Here is a 26549-nt window from a genome sequence, read left to right as displayed (position 1 = left end):
AAGTCTGTTTCTTTCTCTCTAGGTATACAATTATGAAGACCCCTCCTATATTGCCCCTTTGAAGCCAAATTCATTAACTCCTGTCCTATGCCACGTTTAAATATATACAGTATATATATATATATATATATACTGTATATATATATATGTCAACACTGTATTTTATGCAGACTCCATATTATACCTTACCTCTGTATAGATTGGTTCTGTCAATATGATTATGGTATAGAATCTATAGATTATGTGAGATGTTTGGAATCTACCCAAATTAAACAAAGCATGTGACACAAAGACATTTTCTTCATGGTTGTTTAAATGGCCATCTTGACAAACACAGGTGAGGGGACAGCATGCAGGAGGAGGAATCTGGTAGCGCAGAGGCAACTGAAGGATCCAAAACCAACAGGTGACAAGTACTTAAAGCAACACTGTGCAGGAATGTACCACTTTTGGGGCGTTTGTTTGATAGGAAACTAGTTTTGGTATCATCTTGTTATCCATTTTGATTCAACATCACCGTGTGAAAGAGTGATACACACATGTGTTGCTCCCTGTAGCCGTCCAGTCTATGCACTGCGTAGGTCTGTGGGCCTGGACAGAAAGTACTAGAAAAGCAAAACCTTTCACGGCACAACATCGGCAACTGTATCACCAAAAGACACCTGTTACCATGGTAGCAAGCTTTTATCAGTGCCAGCGGTGATATTGGTGTTGTCCAAGGTTTTTTGCATGCTTTTTAGTCAGCTAGCTATTTACTAGTTACCAAAACTACTTACCACTACAGGGTGGCTGTCACTTTCCACATACCCACATCTTACTTCGTCTGTGGAATATCTGCTAACACCTCACATGCCCAAAAGATTTGTGCTGACATTAATTTGACTCTTTATTATTATTTTTGTTGTCGTTTTAGGACACCTAAGTTGGAGCCCCTGCTCAAACAAACACAAGAAAAAGGGATCACCTTTATTACTGATATATTAAGTCTGAACTACTGTAAGTGCTTGTGCTTTTAAGCATTGAAGAAGGTTTTTATACAGCATTTATATACAGCAACTATACATGGGACATTCACACTAGCATGAGGGCGAAGGCACGACTGCACACCAGATTCCCTCCAAACTTCTTCAGACTTTATGAAAGAAAAAATATATATACTGTAACTGAGCAAAACCAAACAAATGAAAAGAAAGAGGACAAAGAAAGCAATACACTCTATTCATATAAACATGTCATCACTAAAGCCATAATCTGCCTTTAAGAAGTTCAAAAGGTGAAAAATGAAAAAAAATCATGCGTATAGGTCTTTGGGAATGTCTTCCATGACGGAAACAAGGTTTATTCTATGAGGAGTTGTAGACCGTATGTTCAGACTGATTGTGCTGTCTAACCCTTTGTTACATGGCAGTGTCAGATCTGGCCCTAGAGTTTCAGACATGATGGAAAAAAACAACAAACAGACAGTGAGAGAAACCCCAAAACAGCACAAACGAACTTACAGACCAAACAGCCGAGCAAGAGTGAGAGGATATTGCAACGTGTGTTGACTACAATATGAAAAAAAAAAAAAAAAAAACGAGAACTACAATATCCTATCGGTATACCCCTAACTGTAGCACTACACAAGTAACGTTATTCTAGTACATTCTCTAGTACACCAGCTCTTATTAACGTTATTTCCAGATGGGTGTTTAACCCTTCGCTGCCCGCGCAGCAGGCCAGCTGGCCTGAAGGACTGAGTCACAACTATGGCTTAGGTCCAGTAGAATCGCAAAAAGGCCAAATTTATGGATCGTTCTGAGGAGTAAAAAGAGGAAGAGGAAAATCCCAATTCAATCTTTGATTACTTTAGTGCTTGTGTAGTGATTACACTTCATGTGACATTAAGTGGTCATAGGATCCTACTGAAGTCTTCGCAGACTTTCGTTGCACAAAAGGGAGAAAAACGCAGATTTTGAACTACTGAATTAGTTGACTCTATATGCTCGTAATACAGCATTTTGGTGAGTATAAACCTATGTAAGTTGTACTGATGTTTCTGAATGATAAATGATACCTTGACTATGAACTGAGATGATATATTGCTATTTCATAAAGACCGTTTTTATGTGACGTATTTTTTTCTTTCTTTCTTTCTTTCACATAGATATGTGCATTGAGTCAGTGGAGTGGGGAAGGGATAATGGATTTATGTGCTTGAGATGCTTGTGGGCCAGAAAAAAAACAGACAAACAAACAAACAAACGGAGCCCACATTGAGCCAGCTCTCTTTGGCTGATCTACTACTTCTTCCTGTAGTTGCCCAATTGGATGGCGGAGCGGTCGAAGACGCAGCGGAAGGTGATTGGCTGGATCTCCCAGTATGTCACGGGGTTGCTAAAGAGGCTGATTCCGGAGTACATAGCCTTCTTAGTGTTGTAGCCTGGAGGGCAGAAGTCTTCCGTTCCCACAGCTGCGATCTTGTTGTTATGGAGATAGATTACCTGCGAAAGTCGCCACAGATGACAAAAGTTAACCTTCTATCTTTTAGGCATTTGTTCATTTTTCTGCAGTTTTAATTATGATTTTGACCTTTTGCTTGACTTGAAAGAAAGGCTTTAAGTATCTCAGGGTATTAGGTCTATTGTTTGATATCATATTTATAGAGTGAAATCCTAGGTGTGTGTCTAGGTGGTATAGGTGGATTTACCTGGATGTACTTGTGCTCGGGCAGGCCGGGTGGCACACTGGTCAGAGCGTTGTTGTCCAGGTGAATCTCACGCAGGTGAGGCACCATGGCGAGGGTTCCATTTTCCACCATGCTGATCTGGTTATAGCTCAGGCCAAGCCTATCCACAGCAGCCAATGAGAATGAGCCAAGGTAAACAGTACAGGTAAACAAATCAGAAAAACGAATCATTAAGGACAGATTAAGTGGACAAAAAACAACTAAAACATTTAGACGCTTCTTAGTTAGATGCTCAAAAAAGTATAGGAGTGCACAGACACTGAGATATACCAGTGATGAGGACCTGCATAGATTCATGCTTACTGTCGTGTAGATAGACAGGAGAACGAGTAATGTAAAAACGCTTGAATAGAAGTGTCTGCCAGAAAGTGAATGCATGAGAATTGAAAGAATTGAAATAAGAACAAGACTGAGTAACAACAAGATCAAGTTTTTTTTTCGTTTTCCCCCACCCCTACTAAAATGAATGGGGAATGGAAATTGGAAAATATTACATTTCATATCATGTATTCCAGAATAAACTCAAGCATGAGGTCATTCATTTTATTCCCATTACATTGCCAGCACTCATGCTGGCTAGTCACCTACAAGCTTAATCATTTTCATATGAAACCCAGCTATGCTCTAACAAAACATAATCATAGTTGCCATAATACTGTATCACACTGAGGTGTTTTTTAATGTAAACAGTTGGTTGGCCCTTCACTTGTTCTTATCTGAAAACATTAATCAAACAAGAGCAGAATGAGATCAGCAGAAATAAAAGGTTCGTTTCCTCCTGTATATGTTTGCGATGCGTGTGTTCCCCTGTCTTCCCATAATGTGCCGGAATGGATAGTGAGAATTCAATTCAATTTAATTTACTTTGCGCCAAAAACAACTTAAATTTGTCTCAAGCTGCTTTACTGAACAACCTAGAGCAAGCACTAAGGTGACAGTGGCAGGGAAGAACTCCCTCCCAGAAAGAAACCTTGGGCAGAAACAAACTCATAAGGGGGCAGAATGGAAGGGGGGAGAGGAGGAGAAGAGAGAATATAGTATATTGGCAACAATGCTAAGTGTTGCGGTATCAGCACTGTAACTAATATAACAGTGAGTGCACATTTATTTCTCTATAATTTGGTTTTTGGTTCATCTGTGATTAGAGGTGATTAGAACTCTATGTCATGGGTGTGAGAGTCTCAGGCAGAGAATCTGAATCTGCATCATAACCCAGTCACGAGAGTAATGGGGGTGACGATGGCACCATACGCCTTTTTTTTCCTATTCTCCTTCTTTCCTTTGAACTGTCTTTCGTCCGTCTGTCTTTCACAGAAACGTATAGAGTCTAAATGGGATGAAAAGGGAGCTGATGGGTTTAAGGTGTTAGCTGACAATATCCCTCCAGCACATCTGCTTCCTGGCCTTGCCCCCTTGGCATTGTAAGTCAGGAGTGGAATGCTTTAAGGCATGAGCCAGAGGTCTGGAGATGAGAGAGGTGCCCGTCCTGCCCTCCCCTGAGGTGCAGATAACACCTCTCATCGTAAGACCAGACCCCATCTCCACCACAATGATGCTATCTGCTTAAAATGATGTTAACCAGAGGGGGATGTGAAACTGGGTTGCCAGATCTGTTCACTACACACCAGCGTAGATGTCAGTTTTTCCACAAGGGGTCTGAGATTTGTATGGAACTTGCTAGAAAGGCTATGCTTGAAGCTGATATTTGAGTTTGTGTGGTAATTAAGAAAGTTAGTAAAATATATATATATATGTATGTGGAAAATAGATATATTTGTATTTACTTAGCCAGGTTCTTGAGGCCTTTCAGGCTTTCTGACTGAACCTTGGTGATCTTGTTTCCATCAAGATGGAGCTCTGACAGGGAGGTGGGAAGACCTGGGGACCCACAAAGGAACACAGTCAAGCGAAACCTTAATAAAAGTTGGAATATTCACAAGACCATCACCAACTGACCTCTACAAAAACTTGAATTATTATTATTAGCCCTGTTTAGCTGTTGCCACTTTTGTTTTAATGGCAAGGGTTCTGTTCTGCTGCTTTTGGTATCAGGCTAGTAATACTTAAATGACATCAGACTCATGTGTTTTCTGTATGAACGTGAAGCGCAGCTGCACCTTTAGGAATGGCGCTGATCTCGGTGTCTGAGATGCGGATGTAGGAGACCCTCTTTAGGTCGGAGAAGGCTCCTGCCTCAATGCCCGCGCCTGACAGGGGGTTGGAGCCGAGCTCTGAATGCAGACAAATCAAATCCAAATGTTTTAGTCAATCTCTGAGCAATAACAAACTGCCATGCATAAAAAAGATTGGTTTGTTAAAAAGCGAACGACAACATAACTGTTCCATAATGCTTCATAAATACATTAAGGTTAGTATTCTTATAAATATTCATGACTTAAAATGATGTTTGATACATAAGTGTTACTAACAGTTGTAACATTCCTGATGACACCAGTGTCATGTTGTAAACATTTAGAATGATATGTTATAATCTTAAATAGTATTTCCTCTCATTTCAAAAAACTTCATCACACACACTAGCATCATTGGAAAGAGTGAGTCTTGCTGTTTGCTGTAATATGTGTTACCCTTTGAGACTGTTAAAAAATTGCGACTTTTTCAACTCATTCTTGAGTTTTATGTATTTCAGAAACATGATTTCTCTACACGCGTTGTTGCATGAACAAGTGACTAGTCTCACTGTAAAGGTTCTTCTCTTTCTTCCAATATGTGTTCCATGTCCAAGGACGTTGTGAGTGATTAAATCAAGACTAAAGGGTGTGGAGATGGAGGCAGAGATGGAAGCAGTTTATGACTGTTGTAAAATTATTTATGTTATTTCAAAAGCAGATTGTTCAAATATACTCTATTGTATTAACTAACAGTTGCGGTTCCTGCAGTTTATTTTGAGATGTGATTCAGCTGGAGGTCAAGTACTACTCGAGATAGTCAACTGAGAGGAAGGGTTGTGAGTTTTGCAGGTTTACTTAATGCAAACTGCATCCATCAGGCACTAGGGGTTAAAATATAGCAGCTGGCTGCCATCCCCACTCTAAAGCGCTCACTTCATGTGGAGTCTATGACCCCATGAACCCACGTCTCATAGAGACCCACTGGAATGTGTGTGCTCATACCCACATTTCCACATATTGCACACACACAAACCCACACACGCAACAAAGCACTATTAGAGTGGACTTTACTCACTGTGCCCTCTCCTCACTCACACACACTCACTCTTTCACACACACACACACACACACACATACACACACACACATACATAACAAATAAACACACATTCCTTTATGCATATGCACTCAAGCACTCCACCCACTCTTAAGTGCATGTTTTCCAAATAACCCATTTGGGAACACTTCACTTAAACCCAGTATCCATAAAGCATTATAAACACATTTATAAATGTTTATAAAGTATTCATAATGCATCATAGCGACTGACGTAAGTTTATAAATAGACATTACGGCCCTCTCTAGTAGCTCAAGAAGAACATCCTAGACTTTGGTTATGAGAGTAGTTGCCTACTGGACTTTTTAATAAGAGTCATATATGGCTCTATAAAGAGCATTTGGTGATTAAACTGCTATTGACATAAGGCAGGAATGTCATCAGTGTTATTATATAGATAAAATATGCTTTATTACACATTATGATACTTCAAGCTATAAGGGCGTATACTATGACATTGCAAGGCTTTGTCAGTGCAGGCATTACTATGTATAAATCGTTTTATAGACTTATGTCAATAAGTATGAAGTATTATGAATATAACCCTTCACGAATGTGTTTAAAATGCTCCATGATTATCCATTTACCCATTTCTTCTTTCCTTATAATCATAGACATCTCTCATCTAGATCTCGCATCTCTTATGAACTCATCTGAGCTCTTAGGTCGTCTCCTAAGATGACAACGTACCCATCACGATCATGTTGGCCATGCCCTGGAAGGTGGCCTTCTTGATCTTGGTGATCTCGTTCTCGTGGATGCGAAGCTCCTGCAGGCTCTTGGGCATGTTGGCGGGCATGTCCTTCAGCATGTTCTTGGACAGGTAAAGCCTCTGCAGCTTGCCCAAGGGGATCAGGGCCTTGGGGTGGACGGTGGTGATTTTGTTATTGACCAGGATCAGGGTCTGTGTGAAAAAAAATACCAGTCTTAGACCTAGACAATACATGTGGGGCTTCACAGCATAGTGAGGAGTGCATAAAGATCTGTCTCACTATGTATTAAGTGTCTGACAAGACTTTGTATTCACATACACTGGGGTTAGTGTTAGGATTAGGGTTAAATTGAAGGTCTGTGAAGAAAATTACAAGTTATTCCTGGACAATTTATGTGGGGCACAACAAAACAATGATATTTTCAGTAATAATTAATCTAAATTCCACATTAAGACACGTTTCTGCTTTTCATTAAACAATTATTTTTTGTTTCATTTATTGTCCATCTGCCATCAGTCTGTAGCCCTGCCCTCCGTTGGATGCGTGTTGTGAACTCTGGCATATTCATATAAGCCCTGGTGTTCAGTTGAGTCATGGCTGCTCATATTTATGACCTCTCCCAACACTTTGAGCTTAATGTCTCGCGAAAATGCAGCCAGGGGCATTTGGCTTCTAAAGCAATCCCAGGCCAGTGAACAAACCACATTAAACACAGTGGTGCTTTCCAGAATTAAAATGGGTGATTTTATTTAACTGGACTGAGGAAGAAAAAAGACGGTACTTCCCATTGTTCTTACAGTTTCCATGTTCCCATTGATTTAGTAGTGTGCAGTCATAAGACCCTGGACTGTGTGTGTGTGTGTGTGTGTGTGTGTGTGTGTGTGTGTGTGTGTGTGTGTGTGTTTCTGTGTGTGTGTTTCTGTGTGTATATTTTGTGTGTGTGTGTCTGTTTGGAGGGAGTGTGTGACCTAAAAACTCAACTGGACCTCTTGTTCTCAACCTCACCCTTTACAGTTCCTCAGCCAGACTTCAGGGCTCCATTGAAAGTATGCAGAATGTTCTGGACCGCTGGAGAGAGTATGAGGAACCCAAAATGGTTCCTCGTAATCTTGGGAAGAAACCATCCTACAATTTTGATCTAAGATCATTTCTCAAACGTGCGCAGGGCGGACACCACTCTCCCACATGAGACATCAATAAATCACATATGATTGTGAAATTGAGTGCAGCTGAATGGTTTTAGGTCTCAACCTCCACCTCCACCTCCTCTCTCCTTTACCAGCGTAAATAGACATTTTATAGCCAAGAAATGATTGACCAAAATGTTTTATACACTAGATTAGGGGATTTGTCTGGGATCTGGGATTTGTCAATTACCCTACGAATTCTGGAAACAATACCATTTTTGAATGGACTAAGCTATCATGAAATAAGTAGGGCTATAAGTCTATTGTTTCACTTTATCATGTACTTCTCATGCAAACCATGAAAAAAATATTGATAGCAATACCAAATGTAATCGTCACTCTTGGTTTTCCTGGGATAACCTGCAGTTCCCCCAAAAAGGAAAAGTGCGTACGCCAAGTTGGAATTTGACGTGGAGCTAAGTACTTTTCCACGTCCAAGACCATTTTTATAAGTCTGAACATTGGCGTGGTTTTTGGCGTATGCACATGAAATCTGTGCGTGCGATTGTTTCATAAATGAGGCCCCAAATTTCTGCTTAGGCCCTGAGTTTATTATATATCACACAGTACTAGAGGATCTTCCTGAAGAATATTTTGTGTGTGAGTGTGTGTGTGTGTGTGTGTGTGTGTGTGTGTGTGTGTGTCCCAGCACCTGTAGAGCGCAAGGATCTACATTCCTGAGATTAGCACTAGGAGGGACGCACAAAAGGAATCTGAATCTGGCGTCAAGCAGACCATACAAACACACATACACACACCCCCCACCCCCGACACACACACACACACACACACACACACACACACACACACACACACACACACACACATGCATACACAAAAACCCATTCTGTGGGAGTGTTTGCATGCTTTGAGGTGTTGGCTGGTGTTCAATTGGGTATGAGATTACAAAAAGAGGAAAGTTTGGAAGTTTGGACTGAGGATGCAGACATTTCAGCTTCAGAGACAAAATCATCTTGTTGGTCTTATGAGAGAAATTAATTAGCGAATGAATGAATGAATTTATGTTTGTATGTACCTATATATCTATGTATCTATGTATGTTTGTTTGTTTGTATGTACTGTATGTATGTATGTATGTATGTATGTATGTATGTATGTATGTATGTATGTATGTATGTATGTATGTATGTATGTATGTATGTAAAGAAAAGAACCTTGAACTACCTTCCGTAGAGGAGCTCTTCAGTTTGGGCTTCATGCTGAGAGGTAGGAACAGGAGCTGTACCAGGTATGTATGTATGTATGTATGTATGTATGTATGTATGTATGTATGTACTGTATGTATGTATGTATGTATGTATGTATGTATGAATGTATGTATGTATGTATGTATGTATGTATGTATGTATGTATGAATGTATGAATGTATGTATGTATGTATGTATGAATGTATGTATGTATGTATGTATGTATGAATGTATGAATGTATGAATGTATGTATGTATGTATGTATGAATGTATGAATGTATGAATGTATGTATGTATGTATGAATGTATGAATGTATGTATGTATGTATGTATGTATGTATGTACTGTATGTATGTATGTATGTATGTATGTATGTACGTACTGTATGAATGTATGAATGCATGTATGTATGTATGTATTTATGTATGTATGTATGTATGTATGTATGTATGTATGTATGTATGTATGTATGTACTGTATGTATGTATGTATGTATGTATGTATGTATGTATGTATTTATGTATGTATGTATGTATGTATTTATGTATGTATGTATGTATGTATGTATGTATGTATGTATGTATGTATGTATGTATGTACTGTATGTATGTATGTATGTATGTATGTATGTATGTATGTATGTATGTAATGTATGTATGTATGTATGTATGTATGTATGTATGTATGTATGTATTTATTTCTTACCTGTAGGACCTTCAGTCCCTTTAAGTCATTCTCACGGATCTCTGTGATCTTATTGTTCTGCAGATCCAACAAGGTGGTGTCTGCGGAGATGTCTTCTGGAACATTCTTCAGGCCTGAGTGAAACCAGACATTTGATGAGAGCATATGCACACAAACCAAAGAAAGGCAGAAAATGACAAGGCACTGATATCTTCCGCATTATAATTACGGTACAAGTTCATTTCTTTCTAGTCCATTTCAGCAGACTCGTGCACATGACAGGGCGAAAAGATGAATATCAAATAATTATGAATTCACTTTACTTTAATGTACATGCAATGTGTATGCATGTAAGAAGTCATACATCTGTAAACTTGATGCAACACTCCTAAAACCTCTCAGAAAGTGCGCTTTTAAAAAACCCATTGCAGAAAAAGAAGAAATTGTGACTGGAGATAAGATGACACATCTCAACAATGCATCACAACAATGGAGTCTGCCACCACGTGTGCTGGATGCAGTTTTTAAATATGAGCTCAGAGTCTCTTTCCCCACTCACAGAGCTTTCACCACATCCACGGCCGAGCACATGAGCAGGAGGAGGAGGAGGTGGAGGAGGAGGAGAGGGAGGGAGGGGGGAGGAGGAGGAAGACGACAAGGGCTGGATGCAGGGCTCCCTTGTCCACAATAAAATCTTCCCTCTGAGCCACACACTAATGACAGGCCGTCGGCGGCGGGGTCATGCCAGACCAGGCCAGGCCAGGCCAGGGACGAGCCAGAGCAAGGCCTCTGGCCACCGCGTGGCACCTGGCTAACCAGGGCAAAAGCCGTTTACACTGACCCATAATATACGGCCACCGCTGGCATAGTGTGGCACTCTTTCTAGTGCCAAGCAAGATCACCGAGGCATGTCCCATGGAGTGTGCCTGCTGACAGAAATATACCATGTGTGCCCTCAGTGCACTGAACGTTGTGTTGTTAGGAACGCAGGCTGGGTGACTGACGGCAATAAAAAAGGTTTCTAAGGTTAGGAGGCTCCTAAAGGAAGAACCATAAATATAAATGAATTCCAGAGAAAAGGTGTATGCTCATCGTGTATGTGGGACTGTTGGAAGGTGAAGTCTACTTTGGTATTTACTCAAAGAAAAAAAGGGCCTGGACTAGATGGGGTGTTTTTATGAGTGTTTAGGTCCAGCCTATAAATGGTGCTTGAAATGAATGTGAAGGATTTCAGGAGAATGTGAAACACTGACATGCCTGCCTGTTGATCTCATGCTGAGCATGGTTATTATTGGTTGTGATGGATGCTATAAAACTGCTACACTGTGGATAAATAAACATGACTTCACATGACCAGAGAGGACTATGGACACATGAAAAGTGTAATGCTACTAGGTCATTGACATATACAGTAAAAATAAACATACACCAAGCACTTCAATATGAACTAATAATTGCTACACTAATGATGAACCATAATGAAGATAAAGTGTAATTTCTATTTTATTTTAACAAATGACTTGTTCAATTAATTAACACGAACAACCCAGAATTAATAAAAAATTCATGTTAACTAATTAACACATTTTATGAACGTTAACCTGTTTGCATACCATGCTACAAGATTTTTTACTAAAGACTGAAGTTTCAAAAATAGTTTTGACTGGAGCACAACATACGGTCTCTCTCCCTTATGTCCACTCATTCGTCGTTCACCCAGTACCCACTCTCACACCCTTTCATCTCAAATACATTCCTACATCCTCCCTTTTTTTTTTACAAACTCTCTTTCTCTCTCTCTCTCTCTCTGTCTCCCTCTCTCCCAGTCTGATGTTAACAAAGGCTGACTGGGTTTATAAACATCATGACAGATGTGTCTGTGTGTACGCTTGGACATGGGGACAGGGGCTTAAAAACTAGGACATGTCTAACTCCACAACTGTTTAGTCTCAGTTCAGTCATTTTCTGCAAATCACACCAAAGGGAAACTCGCCAAAAAAAGAGAGAGAGAAAAAAACAGTAATAGAAACGGACTTAAGAGTCAAACTATCCCTCTTTTTGTGAACGTCATTAATCTTGCCTTTTCCTAGGCATTTAAAACTGGCAAATGGGCAGCTTCAACAGAATGGGTGGAATATGGTACAAGATCACTGTCATGTTTTATCTGCCAAAAGGGAAACAAGGAGACTGCATCTGACCTGCTAATTCTCAGGCTTTTATGTCATCACTTTTAATCACTTCCAATAAAAGGAAATTGTTGGGCCATCAGGCGTGTGATTGGTCTGGACCCTGGCCTTGGCCTCAGTGTTTTTCCTGGATGTTCACGAACCTAATGAGGTCTGATTATGTCATTACCTGTCCTGCGGAGGGATTCACACTCCAGAGATTCAATGAGAGTTTTCCATTACCACCATATGCACATTCACACACACATTCACACACACACACACACACACACACACGCACACACAGACACACTTCTTTAATCGTGCCAAAGGATCTGGCAGAGACTGTGTTTTTATTTAACAAACATCAGAGGGGGCCACTTTGAAACCTTGGCACCTGTCAACACTTAGGTCTACTGACACATCACACTCTGTCTTGCTCACTCTTGTGCCCTGTTTCTTTTCTCTCTCTCTTTCTCTCTCTCTTTCATTCTCTCTCTCTCTCTCTCTTTTACTTTCTCTCTCTCTCACACACAATCATAGTGAGTCAGTTCAAATGCAGGTCACTTTCCCCTTCCATCTGTGAAAGGCCTTAAGCACAGCTCCACATGTAAAGCGTACATGTCTGCCACTCGGGCCATTGCACTCTTAGGGAAACCTGGCTTTCCATTTCGTTCAGAAGTGAGATTCACCCACAGGCCTCTCCTCCCTCCTCAGCTCCATCTTCCTCTCCTCCCTCTTTCCACTCCTCTTACTCCCCCCTTCTCCTCTCATCCCCTCCTCCTTCAGCAATAGTATGAGGGTCTGTGGAGCAGATGCAAGCTCCTCCAGGCTCCGAGCCAGAGAGGCCAGCTCTGGAGATGGGAGCCCAGGCTTCGCTCACTCCCTCCTGGGAAAGATCTCACTGGCCCAGGCCTGTGAGGTAATGGAACCAGCCTTTCCTGAACATCAGTCTGTGTGTGTGTGTGTGTGTGTGTGTGTGTGTGTGTGTGTGTGTGTGTGTGTGTGTGTGTGTGTGTGTGTGTGTGTGTGTGTGTAGCTCTCTATGTATGTGCATGCACATCCACATGAATTAGTTCATGCATCATATGACTTTATGTGTATAGTCTATATGCATACAACCTTTCTATACCCTATGTCTTTCTCAGTCTTCTGTCTTTCAGGTGGTCAATCTCTTTTCATCTCTCTCTCTCTCTTTACCTCCCTCTTTCTTTTCTTTCTTCCCACACAGAAAAGTCCACCACAAAACATTTTGTAATTTTCTGCAAACTTGTTTTCTGCAAACTTGTTTGTGAAAATCAGCCCAAAGCCTTCAGAAAATAAACAGGATAATCTCTCTACAATTTAAGAGACTGAAGCCAATCGGCTTAATGACATGGAAACAGAGTATTGTGTAATTCCTGACAAAATAGCTCTTTTTTTTCACCACAAACAAAGAGACGGACCATCCTTCTGAAGATGGTCTCTCAAGATTCGAGAAAAAAAGGATTTCAGATAAAAAGTTTCCCAAGCTCTATACCCACCCGAACCTCTCATCTGGGGAAGCATTTAAGGGAGTGAGCCTGTCGCCTGATGGCAAATAGCTCACCAGCACAGGAGTGTCAGTGCGTGCACCAAGCTTTTATAGTAGTTTAGAAAAACCGACGTCCTTTTATTTAACAGCCTTCTTCTTCTTTAAGGCAGGGCAGATCAAACACATTGGCTCTTTGTGGCCTTCTCAAAAGACACTCACGGTTCCCTGACTTAACCTTTTGAGAATAATAAGTGTATAAAGCTGTGGGAAAAAAAAAAAAAATTCTGCGAAAGTACTTCCTCTGTACTTTAATGTGTGGACGTGCTGAGGTAACCACACTGTTGGTACACTAATTGGTGGAATTACTGCCTCTGACGCAAGCAAGCAACATTTCCTCTTAGGTGACACACTACAGATAAATATATACAACACAATAAATAAACATTTCATTTCCTCAACCTTTCCTTCTTGCCTTTTGTCAGGGAGACCAAGAGTAAGAGCCATTACTGCTCAGCTGAACTGGGTATTATGTGGAAGGGGACATTTTTTCCATATGTCAGAAAATAAAATGTGTATTTTTCTTTATGTTTAAATAAGTACCTCCTTTTATGTCTAGTAACACAGAACCTTAGGTTTTGAAGCAATGCACTTAAATTAAATTAAATTAAATTAAATTAAATTAAATTAAATTAAATTAAATCAAACATACACTGGTAGGTAATAAAACACCCAAATCAACCCTAAGAATTTCTTTAGCCTGACCATGCCTGACAGTTTTCATCCATTGGTCTTTCGTGTCTGTCCACTAAACTGTGTGGCTTCACACGCTCATAAACAGCTAGTACTGTTTAAACAGCAAGGGCCTCCAAACAGGAGCAAATGGCTCTACCAGGCCATAGCGGGATTTGATGAAGATAGAGTCAAATGGACCACAGACATTTTCTTCTCTTCTCTTCTCTTCTCTTCTCTTCTCTTCTCTTCTCTTCTCTCTCTTCTCTTTTATTCTCTTCTCTTCTCTCCCTTTTTTTAAACATTACTCTAACCTGTCTACCAGATCGCTTTTTAATTTTGTAATTTTTGGCTATATTTGGCCGTGGATTGAAAGACATGTTTTCAGGTGTCATGAAGATGAAGTAAAGGCTCTTTAACGAGTGCATACAGTTCAAAACCAGTGCACTGGTTTCAGATCTCATCTTTGAACCATTAACTTCACAAGGCATTTCCCACAGTGCATGTCCTACTGTTAATGCTATTACAATGGAGCAGACGGGTACATGGAGGCACTATATGGAGTTGGAGAGAGTGAGGAAGTGCCACAACCATTAATTTTGATGGCTCATGATATGCTAGCTACCTCAGCACAGGAAGTGTGAAATTGACCGCCAACATCTTTTAAAAATGTTGTCCCTGGCACCATTTATATGACAATGTGGATTGGTGGATTTTCCCGGCTTGAAAGCTGCAATGGCAGTCACAAAGCCATTTGGGAATGCACATAGGTGGCTTGCTGCGGTGCAGTTTAATATTTTTGGTTTGCTAGTTGGGTAACATTTTGCAGGACAAAACTATATATAACTCAAAGAAATCAACTTACTGACAGAAGTGTGCATCATTAGGCTACATGCAGTTGAACTCCTTACCTAAGTCAGAGCACTGTACAACCCGTAGATGGCACTGGCATCTGAAGGGGCAGACCTGCTGGACGGGTCCCCCCATGGGTGGCATGTTTACCCTCGGGGCTCGCCCAACAGGCACCTCAGGTTCTGGTTCCAGACCAGAGCCTGGCTCGTCCTCCATCATGAAGTCCATGAAGCCAGACTGGCGGAAGGGCAGGGCCCAGCACACCGACACCAGGAGCAGGGAGAGACAGGCCGACCTCATGGTGCAGCTCACAAGCCTGCAGGGGGGGGGGGGGCAGAGGTTTAAAGGGCAAAGGTTAAAGGGGTCAGGCAGTTATAGCAGCACATGGTGCAAACTGTGGCTGTGTGTGAGAGGTCACAGAGGTCAAACGGGAGGGGGGAAACTTGGAAATATGGTTGCTCTAGACAATGCTTTATTACTAGTTCTTCTTGACTGACCATCTAAAGGAGGAATGTAGAAGAAGAAGAAGAAGAAGAAGAAGAAGAAGAGGAAGGTGATGATAAAGATGAAGACGAAGATTTATATTACAAGCTATGTTTTAATTTAAAATACTGATATGAGATGTGGAAGTTGTATCGTTACAATGGACAATGCTGCAGGATACCACAAGCACTGTGACAAGTTCAAATTAAATTGAACAGTCAACATTGAACAACACAGACTAAACATACAAATTTACACTAAAATGCAGTGCATGGGCCAGTACAGAGAAACATCTCACCGCAGTGTATTTGAGTTTACACTGAGGTTAAGTCATTGTTTGCTGCAAACCTGCATGTACTGTATATCCCTCCTCTATTTCAGTTACTCACATTGCCCAGAAAAACGTTTTCTCCCATGCGAGTGGGGTGGGTAAAGGGTATTCCCAGGGCTGTGATTGGCTGTGGGCATGAGGCCAGAGGTTGAGTGCTGCAGATAATCACAGCCGTGGGGCTATCCTTTACCAACCCTGCAAACATGAGTGTCGTATTGCTCGCATACTACTACCGACTAATTGTTTGATGACACCGGATTTAAAAACATTTCAATTTTGATTATTCATTCTCCGCCCCAAAAAATAGCTCCAACCAGAGTGTTTGGTGTCAAACGTTGCCAAGTAATGTCAGTCTGCAGCCAAGTTGAGTCAGAGAGGTCACTTATACTGTTTTTACATTATATATATTAATTAGTACATCTCCATTCGCTGAAAACTGTCAAATGTAACGTCACAAAAACACTGATCTATCACTTTGAATGAATGTAACGTTGACGTCGTACAATTCAACGCTTAGATTATAACAAAGGTGGAGTGATTACTAGCGGTGTGGAGTCCGAGTGGGGTCGTGCCAAGATATCTCCACTCATGGAATGCCTCTTGTCCAATCAGAAATGAATAAATAGTTCGACTGGACCTTACTGTTTTACACTATACATTGTCAGTGTCCTCAATATACCACATTCTTTGTGGTGTGTTTATGTGTTGTATCTGGCTTTAATTTTAACATTTTGATTCTTCACTTTGAGTTATTTATTGAGAGTATGTGTACACGTGTTTCATAAGACCAACTGTCATTTCCATCATTCAACCATACTGGGTGAGACCACCAGTGTTCATTTCACAGGTAACATGTACCCATGCATGTGTCATTCTGTGTAGTTACAACACATACAACTACAGCTGAATGTGGATTCTGAGTCAGTGAGCCAGTAAACCAAAGGCCACACACACACACACACACACACACACACACATAAAATCATGTGCTAACACACGCCGGTAAAACCAAAGAGTGGGGTGTGTCCCGTGGCTCCAAAGAGACCGATAGATTGCTGGGTATGTGACTCTCACAGTCTAGTCCAATTTCCTGGGTCACACCGGGTCTGTGAGTTCACAGAGAACACGTCTCCCTCTCACCCTGTCCTTCAACCTCTCTTTCAATCTTTCAATTCCCTGTCTATCTCTCCTTACTTCTATTAATTTCTCTCTCACATACTCTTTCACTCTCTCCTCATGTCTATCCCTCTCTCTCTTTCTCACTCTGTCTTAACTTCTCTCTATCCATTTCTCTCTCACATAAACTCTTTCACCCTCTGTCTATCCCTCTCTCTCCTTCTCACTCTGGCTTTACTTCTCTCCATCTCAAACACACACACACACACACACACACACACACACACACACACACACACACACACACACACACACACACACACTTTCTCCCTCTCTCTGTCTGTCTCTCTGTCAGGGTAGCGTGTAATTATCATACAGTTGGCAGTGACAGTTACAGTGCTCTCGCAGTGAATTACAAGTCTGCCGATGGCCGTACGGCCATGAACCCTGCCGTCCCACCTAATCATTTGTTTCAGTTCAGAAACCAATGGAGGGCCTCAACATCTTGAGAAAACATTCCTCTCACCGCTGTTGTTCGCCATGACAGGTCACACAGTACAGAAGAGGAGCTAGTCGAGCCGTTGGGATGTTGTTTGTGCTAGAAAGAAATCTGTGATCCAGTCATTGCCAGTCTCATCCCCATAGACAGAGATAGCAGCCTTGTTTCCAGAAGGAAATGTCCCGAGCCAGGCCGCCCCCCGTGTATGTGTGTGTGTGTGTGTGTGTGTGTGTGTGTGTGTGTGTGTGTGTGTGAGTGTGAGTAACACCATGTTAGGTTCCAGCATCGCAGCTGGTGTGAGACAGCAGACTGTGGAAACAACAGGAAATATCTTTCACAATGTTTTACTCGCCACCTCTGACCTCAGTTTCTGAATAAGATGCTGCTCACGCACAAACACATTTTACAGGACCAAGATCACAAACACACAGAAACACGCACACGCACACACACACACACGCGCACACACACACACACACACACACACACACACGCACATGCACACAAACACACACACGTGCACACTGAAATGCATATTAGGGAATATCTTTATGCACAAAACACATGTTCTTGGTTTCTTAAATCTCTTCTGCATGTGTGTGAAATATGTGAAATCTCACTCCCAGTTGGCAAAACTGTAAAAAAAACCCTGCATAGGTACAAGAGCTTAAAAACAAAGTAAAAAAGTAAAATAACTCCCCATACGTCAAAGTAGCAAAGAAAGAGAGAGAGAGAGAGAGAGTGTGTGTGTGTGTGTGTGTGTGTGTGTGTGTGTGGCTCTGAAATAAGCCGACCCACACTAAATGCACTTCCATTAATTGGTTGTCTGAGTGGACAGGTGAGGTGGGGATAGAGTGTTCCCAAACACACAGAGCAGACACTCTCTCTGCCTCGTGCCTGGAGGTTTAAACAGCACAGGTCCCAGATCAGCCAGGCCAGCCACAGGCCTGAGGGTCTTAGGGGAGATTTCAGATGGAAGCCTGATAAACTCTGATGAAAGGAAAGATCTTGTTACAGCGAAAAGAGGAAAAGAAACGTACCTTTGTATTTCTCTCTGGATGTGTACTCACTCCCTCACTCTTTTCCTTTAAAGGTACAGTCCGCGATTCGTTTCAGTTTCACGAAAGGTTGTTGATATTTGGTCTCAACAGCCAATACATTTTTTTTTGGCGTAAACACTGAATGGACAGCTAGAGGACTGTGAGGAGCAATTCGTTGAAATTGACGAGAAGTGTACCTATTCGAATTGTGGACAGTACCTTTAACTCTTAATTATTTCATTAAAATCTTTTTTTCCCTCAAACTGTTCATGTCTTTGTGTGTATCACTAAAACTGTCTGTCCCTCTCACCTTCTTTGTCATCTTCTTTTCTTTTCTCTCTCTCTCTCTTTGTCTATCTTTTGACCTCTAAAACCTTATTTTCATCTCTTTTCCTCACTGGTTTTTGTTTGCTGGTGTATGATGACATGACATAATCTGCACTGTGGTTTGGAGTGCTAATCTGCGGTTGTTGACGTTAGCTCCCTGCATGATGCGATGACTTGGCCGCTTTAAGTAGTGTGGATAAATGGCAGGGATGATGTGTTATGATTACGCAGCAGATTTAGCTGTGGCGCTCTATGCTAAACAAACAACACAAATTTATGAAAAATATCTTTTGACGACAGGAAATCTTGGATTTGTTTTCTGAGAGCAGCATATTAGATTTGGTAAGAGCTTTTTTTGGCAGAGTCACGTTTTCATAGGAATTCATGGGTCAGCATTTCGACAGAGTGTAATGATGACAATCCTTCATTACTCAAGTGTGTTAAACTACAAAGATAGCTGAGCTCTGAATCATAAAACCATGCTGATTTAATTATGTTGCTTGAGGGGGGCTTGAATCTCATGGCTGTGCACACAATAGCACATCTGAAGGGTTGCACTTCAGTTAGCACACTGGTGTCAGGAGGATTGTCCGATCGGGTGTGCCAAGTCTTTTGTCAAAGTAGCATCCTTTCTCTGCACTTGAGTCTCAGAGTTCTCCTCTATTCTTTGTCTATTGTGCTGTATCAACCCATCAACAAGATACGCCTGAGCATCAGAACAATGTGCTAAAGATCGTTTAGAAGAAGAATTCAGAGCAACATCGTTTGTCCTCTGCTGTGAAAGCCTCATGCTTGTCAGCCCTCGCAGAAAAAAAAAGAGAATTAATTAATCTTTTTGGAGAACAATGAGAATGTGTTGATTAGCAGGACAGTCTGGAGAGGAGAGGCGGCCATGTTGGCTCTTTGGCATTTTTAATGGGTTTCATTCCCACAGATGAGAGTTGCTGCCCGGCCCGCAAGGTCACTGGTGCTCAACACAAGCTGGTTCAGCCTGGCTGCTGGGTCAGGGACAAGCCTGGGAAATGAAAGCCAGGTGTGTTGTGAAGGTGTGTGTGTGTGTATGTGTGTGTGTGTGTGTGTGTGTGTGTGTGTGTGTGTGTGTGTGTGTGTGTGTGTGTGTGTGTGTGTGTGTGTGTGTGTGTGTGTGTCTGTGTGTGTGGGTGTGTGTATGTGTGTGTGTATGTGTGTATGAATCTGCCTCAGTCAGTCTGTGCATGATCAATACCATATGACCAGCCTATGAAGGTAGCTAAAGGGAATCTCCACATATGTCAAGGAGATGTGCAATGAATCAGACTGATCTAGAGCCTAGTGTGAAAGGGGAACTCTCCCTCCATCTCTCCCTGTTCCACTCCATTCCCCCTGTCCTGCTCTCCTCCTCTCTCCCTCCATCTCGCCCTGTCCCGCTCCATTCTGCTCCATCCTGCACTCCTCTTTTCTCCCTCTTGGCCTGCTTCTCTGGGCTTTGTCAAAGCTGCTCTGATCTTTCTCTTCTGTTAGAAGGACAGGGGTCAACACTTCCTGTGCAAACCAGACACACACACACACTCACACACACATACACACACACACACACACACACACACACACACACACACACACACACACACACACACACACACACACACACACACACACACACAAAGACACACACACACTCACACACATACACAGCTGTAGAGTGGACAAAGCAGAGATCTCTTATATAAAAACAAGTCTGACTCATCCTCTATCTCGTCTCCATCTTTTTTCTGTTCAGCCCCCCACCTCCTTTCTATCCCTCTCTTTCCAATTAACCCAAAGATGCTGTTTGACCTATGGTTCACACACACACACTCAGCCTCTAAACACACACACACACACGCATACACACACACACACACACACACACACACACACACACACACAAAGACACACACACACTCACACACATACACAGCTGTAGAGTGGACAAAGCAGAGATCTCTTATATAAAAACAAGTCTGACTCATCCTCTATCTCGTCTCCATCTTTTTTCTGTTCAGCCCCCCACCTCCTTTCTATCCCTCTCTTTCCAATTAACCCAAAGATGCTGTTTGACCTATGGTTCACACACACACACTCAGCCTCTAAACACACACACACACACGCATACACACACACACACACACACACACCACACACACACGCACGCAGCAGTAACCCAATACTCTGCCTCTTTAACCACTAACCTGTTAAAATGTCCAGACATGATTTAAAACTTGAACTCGTTAATAGAAGTTATAGATCGGATCCAAACGGCAACTGAAGAGTCACCTTCCCCCCTCTCTCCTCTGATCACATTCACTTGCTCCTATGCTTACCTGTTCCAGTATTTTGGATCTGATATTCCTTTTAATATTTGTATTACAAATGGCAATTCAGTATATTGACAAAATATACATTTATAGGACATTTCACACACAAATTGACTTTCACAAACACTAATTTGTTTTGAAATACTTCATTCTGAGGTTTTGCTTAACCTAACAAGCCCAGGTAATCATCAGCAACCCATACACATATCGTTTCCTTTGTCTTTGCCAGTAGAAGCGGTTGGTGTCTCCAAGGGCTCTCTATACTATAACCACTTGACATTAGTCTTTCACACGAATACAAACCAAGGAACAAACATGTATTTGATTACAGAAGTTCATAGAGTATTCATTAATTAATTAATATTAATATGTTGATATGCGTTTGCTCTCTCTCTCTCTCGCTCTCTCTCTCTCTCTCTCTTTAGTCTAGAAGAAGGATGGACAACACTCTCTCTGTCTGTTTGTGTTTCCTTTGTTTCCCTCTCCACTCTAGAAGACTTCTTTATTCTTTCCTCTTTCCCAACCCTTGTACCTCTTCATCCATTTAGCAGCTGATGCCATCTGGGTCTACTTCATCCCTCCATCCTTCTTCCTTCCTTTTTTCTGTCTTTCTTCTCTCACTCACTCTCCACAACTCATTCTCCTCTCTTTCATAATATGACCTCACCTTCCATACTGCACTCTTTCTCTCTCTCTCTCTCTCTCTCTCTCTCTCTCTCCCTCCCTCCCTCTCTCTCTCTTTCTCTCTCTCTCTCCCTCCCTCTCTCTCTCTTTCTCTCTCTTTCTCCCTCCCTCTCTCTCTCTCTCCTCCAGGGTCAGTGCCTCCGGAGGCTCTGTCAGTCATGAATCAGTAGGAGGTATTTACAAGGCTCTGGGACATTTAAAACATGTGTCGCCCTGCAACTCCACACCTATGCACTGAGACAGTCTGGTGGTTTACAAATTCTATCTCTACTTCTTTTTCCTCCTCTTCTTCTTCTTTTTCTTCTTCTTCTTCTTCTTCTTCTTCTTCTGCTTCTTCCTCCATATTCTCATTCCTTTTCTTCTATTTCATCTTCTTCTCATCCCAGTGCCCCCCAAAATAAATATTGACATTTTACACGGTCTATGACAGCCTCTCCAATTTCCTCCTAACTCACTGGATGGGGGACATCGTAAGTCTGTCGTCCCTCAAAATGACCTGCCACTCAAACGTCTGTCTCAGCCTGCTAAAACCTACCCTCACACCACACATTAAAGGCAGTTTTTAGGAGAGGGCACACTTCTTCATTTACACAACATGCTGAGAGAGAGAGGGAGAGAGAGAGACGGAGGAAGGGAGAGAGAGAGAGAGGGAGGAATTGAGAAAGTAGAAGAGAGAGACAGACAAAGAGACAGACAGAAAGAGAGAGAGAGATAAAGAGAGAGAGTGAGCGAGAGAAAGTGAGAGGGAGGAAGGGAGAGAGACAGACAGACAGAAAGCAGAGTGACTGCTGGTGAGTAATCAGGCTTGTGAACTGGGCTCCGGGAGCCATGGCCCTGGGAATGCGTTTGCACCGCTAACCCTTCTGTGGTCAAAACGCTTCCAGACCACTCGCCCTCCCTCCATCCCTCAGTCGTCTGGAGACCCGCCAGGGAACAATTAGACAAGCCCTCTCTCTCACTCTCACTTTCTCTCACTCTCTCTCACTTTCTCTCACTCTCACTTTCTCTCGCTCACTTTCTCCCACTCATTGCTCACTCTTTCAACATCTCAAAGTCAATTCAAATGTTTAGATACAGTCTTGCCAAAGCTAGTGTTTAAAACAACAGAGTAATATACTCTCCCTCGTTCTCCCCTCTCTCCCTCTATTAAATTCAAACAAGCCTTACTGGCATGACAAATACATATATATTTCTATTGCCAAAGCTCTAAAGAGAACACTCTGGACAAAACAAGACGCTATTATTTCAAAACAAGACACTTTCCCTCTTTCACCCTGAGGCTACCTCTCTCTCTCCCCCATTCTCTCTCTGTATGTCTCTCTGTCTCTCTCTCTCTCTCTCTCTCTCTCTCTCTCTTACCCATTCCGGTCATTAGAGCACTGTTTGGAGTGACTCAGTTCAAATATAAACCACTCAGCTTTTCGGGTCAGTCCAACGTACCCATATTTGTCATTTAAACAACATTCTCTGTGCCCCTTGATACATTCTTTGTTGGAGCTGTGACTTGTTAAATCTGTTTCATAGGAAATCACAAGCCACAACCACCGCAACATTTCAATCTGTCCTTTGTTTCTCTCTCTCTCTCTCTCTCTCTCTCTCTCTCTGGAATTGATCATAGACAGATTCACACACACACACACACACACACACACACACACACACACACACACACACACACAAACACATACACACACAGACACACACAGACACACACACATACACACACACAGGCATATTTTGGCATGACCCTCCATGCTAGCTTAACCATGTGCTTTACACACAAAGCACCCACATGATGGCCACATCCACATCATCAACCTCCATTCACTCTTCCACCTCCAGCTCTTTGCTATGCAAAAGTAGACTCTCTCAGCACACAACCCATGTCCCATGTCCCATGTTTTGAAATGTAAACAGTCACATTTTAATATCAGAAGAGGACTTGTGTCCAATTTATGTTGTGTGTGGCATCCTTAATGTCAAGCGTTGTGTGCCATCTCTGACTCTCTTCTCTACCATCCCGCCCCTTCCCTTTGCCTACTCCTGGGAATGAACCACTGGGAATGTTCTCAGTTAGTTGGGATGTTTTTGTGGCTTGTCTGCCTGCCGGGAAGCCTTTGGTCCAATCTCTCTGTGTGATTCACACAGGAAGTGGTATCATTACCGGATTAATAGGCGTACGGGCAGCCAGGTACCCATGCTTTAATACGCCCAAACTTCAAAGCAACCCCCCACCCCCATCACACCCCCCACCCCCTTTAACTCGAGGGTTGCTCGGGGCGATGGCCACAAATGCAGCCCGAGTGTGGCGCGTTGCCTGACATCCTTTTTTTTGAGAGAGAGAGAGAGAACGATATGAAACCGTGTGCTGGCAAACTGACCTGGGGCCAGATACTGTACTGAGGGGCAATAAAGTTTTTCCTTCTGTGCTTTCCAAACTACCCCCCCCCCCCCACCCCCCCACCCCCCCAACGCACCTTTTGATCAGCATTCTTCACAATGCGTTCCCTTTCTTTCCTCTGTTTTGACTGCAGAGTGAAATGCATGCCCCACAGCCACAGTCAATACAAAATAAACCAAGTGCTTTGCTTTATTTTCTCGTGTGAACACAATCAAACACAATGGAGAAAGTGAGAGGGAAAGACAGATTAGAGAGAAAGGAGAGAAAGGAAGGGAGAACAAAAAGCAGGACTCATAACCCTAATGGCTTTTCCATGAAGGCCAGAGAGAGAGAGAGAGAGAGAGAGAGAACAGCAAAAAAAAGCCAAGAAAATGGACAGCTTATTGCCATCTTTGACGCTACCCCTCCCCCTTCTTTCATCCCTCTGTTTGCGCTTTTTTCCTGCGAATCCAAAGACACTTTAATATACTAACAAAATGAGCAGACCAAAGACAACTTAAACGAAACACAATTAGTCAACCGTGTGACCCCTACTGAGATGAAAAGCCAGGCTCTATCAAACTGCCACATACGCACACACACATTTAGACACACATACTCACCCACACATACACACACCCACACACATGCCTGCACACAAAACACAGACAGATGTACATATGCACACACAAATACAGAACACACATACATACAACAGTACATGCACACATACGCACATGGACACACAACACACAAATATGCATGCGCCCACAATCTCTCCCCCTCTCTCTCATGAACACACACACACTCACACACACACACACACACACACACACACACACACACACATACACACACACACACACACACACACACACACACACACTCACACATACATACACACACACACACACAAACACACACACACACACAGAGAAAGCGTCAGTACAGAGTTAGAGCCAGCATCAGCACCCAGTGCCACACCCCCTGGTCCGGTTGGCACCCGCCTCAACACGTAGCATGGTACTACTGCCTCTGAGAGAATGAGATTAGTGCTCGACTCTTTCATCATGCTGCCAACTCTACTTACACTGCTGGCAAAGGCTCACACCTGCAAACACACATGCACGCACACACATGCATACACACACACACACACACACACACACACACACACATGCGCTCATACACACACTTAAAAGGACACACATATTCACATTCTAAAGAACGAACATACGTACAAACACACACACACTCACACACAAACAGAAACACTTCTTCACTCACACGTCTCACACACTCATACACAGAGACACTTCCACACTCTCACACACTCATACACAGACACACTTCCACACTCTCACACACTCATACACAGACACACTTCCATAAAACTAAAAAATGTGGCAGACTGAGATGAAGTTACATCAGTCACAGTTTGGTCCTATTTAACACCACAGTATAATAACTAGCGAGCAGTTCAGAGATAAAAAGAAAAACAACACACACACACACACATGTCCAAACACACTTGTAATGTCAACCACTCTTGTATCCCGACGCCTGCACCCTCTGAAGACATGCACAACCCCCCCGACACACAATGGATCTACCAGAATAGCAATCCCCTGATGCAATGCAAAACTCATTCAAAGCCCTGAGTCCCACTTCACCACCACAGCCACTCTTCCCTGCCCTGTTGTTGACCACAGCTTGACAGCAGACCTGCAACCCTCCTAACACACGCACACACACACACACACACACACACACACACACACACACACACACACACACACACACACACACACACACACACACACACACACATACTCTTCTCATACAAACATCCATCACACACTCTCTCTCCTGTAGCACACTCCCCACACACACACAGCCCTCACACACTACTCTTGCTCTCTCTCCACACACACACACCCCTCCTAGCCCACTCTAGTCTAGTCTTGTTCTCCCTGCCTGCAAAGCCCAGAACCATACACTCCCCCAAAGCCCTAAAAAAGCCCCCCAAAACCCACAGCTACAGTATCTCACTGATCTCCTTAAAAGGAAGGATGACTTCATTACCTGTGCTGTGTGTAGACAGACGAGGCACTGGAGAGAGACTGAGGCACAGAGAGACAGAGAGACAGAGGCTCCCCCCAAAAAATCCAGAGGGTTTCGGGACGACGACACGCGCTGAAGGCCGAGGGAGTCAATTGCAGTGAGGAGGACGCAACTAGCCAAGAGCAGGCAGGTGTGCAGTGCTACGGCAGGCAGGAGGAGGAGGAGGAGGAAAGGGCAGTGTGTGTGAGAGAGAGAGCGTG

At 42.6% G+C, this 26549-nt stretch overlaps 1 protein-coding gene across 1 annotated transcript; it reads right to left on the bottom strand.

The window, feature by feature from the left end:
* Nucleotides 1–295: 295 nt before the first annotated feature.
* On the bottom strand, nucleotides 296–26549 carry dcn (decorin). The gene is made up of 8 exons (XM_012824505.3): nucleotides 26311–26549; nucleotides 15089–15345; nucleotides 9792–9904; nucleotides 6668–6881; nucleotides 4846–4959; nucleotides 4513–4606; nucleotides 2690–2828; nucleotides 296–2483 (listed from the first exon to the last, which is right to left on the bottom strand). Exons 2-8 carry the CDS (start codon nucleotides 15327–15329, stop codon nucleotides 2283–2285), a joined length of 1116 nt encoding a protein of 371 aa, XP_012679959.1. The 5' UTR covers nucleotides 15330–15345; nucleotides 26311–26549; the 3' UTR covers nucleotides 296–2282.

This window comes from Clupea harengus, chromosome 16 (assembly GCF_900700415.2).
Source record: "Clupea harengus chromosome 16, Ch_v2.0.2, whole genome shotgun sequence".
NCBI lineage: Eukaryota > Metazoa > Chordata > Actinopteri > Clupeiformes > Clupeidae > Clupea > Clupea harengus.
The sequence above is the reverse complement of the archived record's forward strand: the minus strand, read 5'-3'. Positions and strand labels throughout refer to the sequence as shown.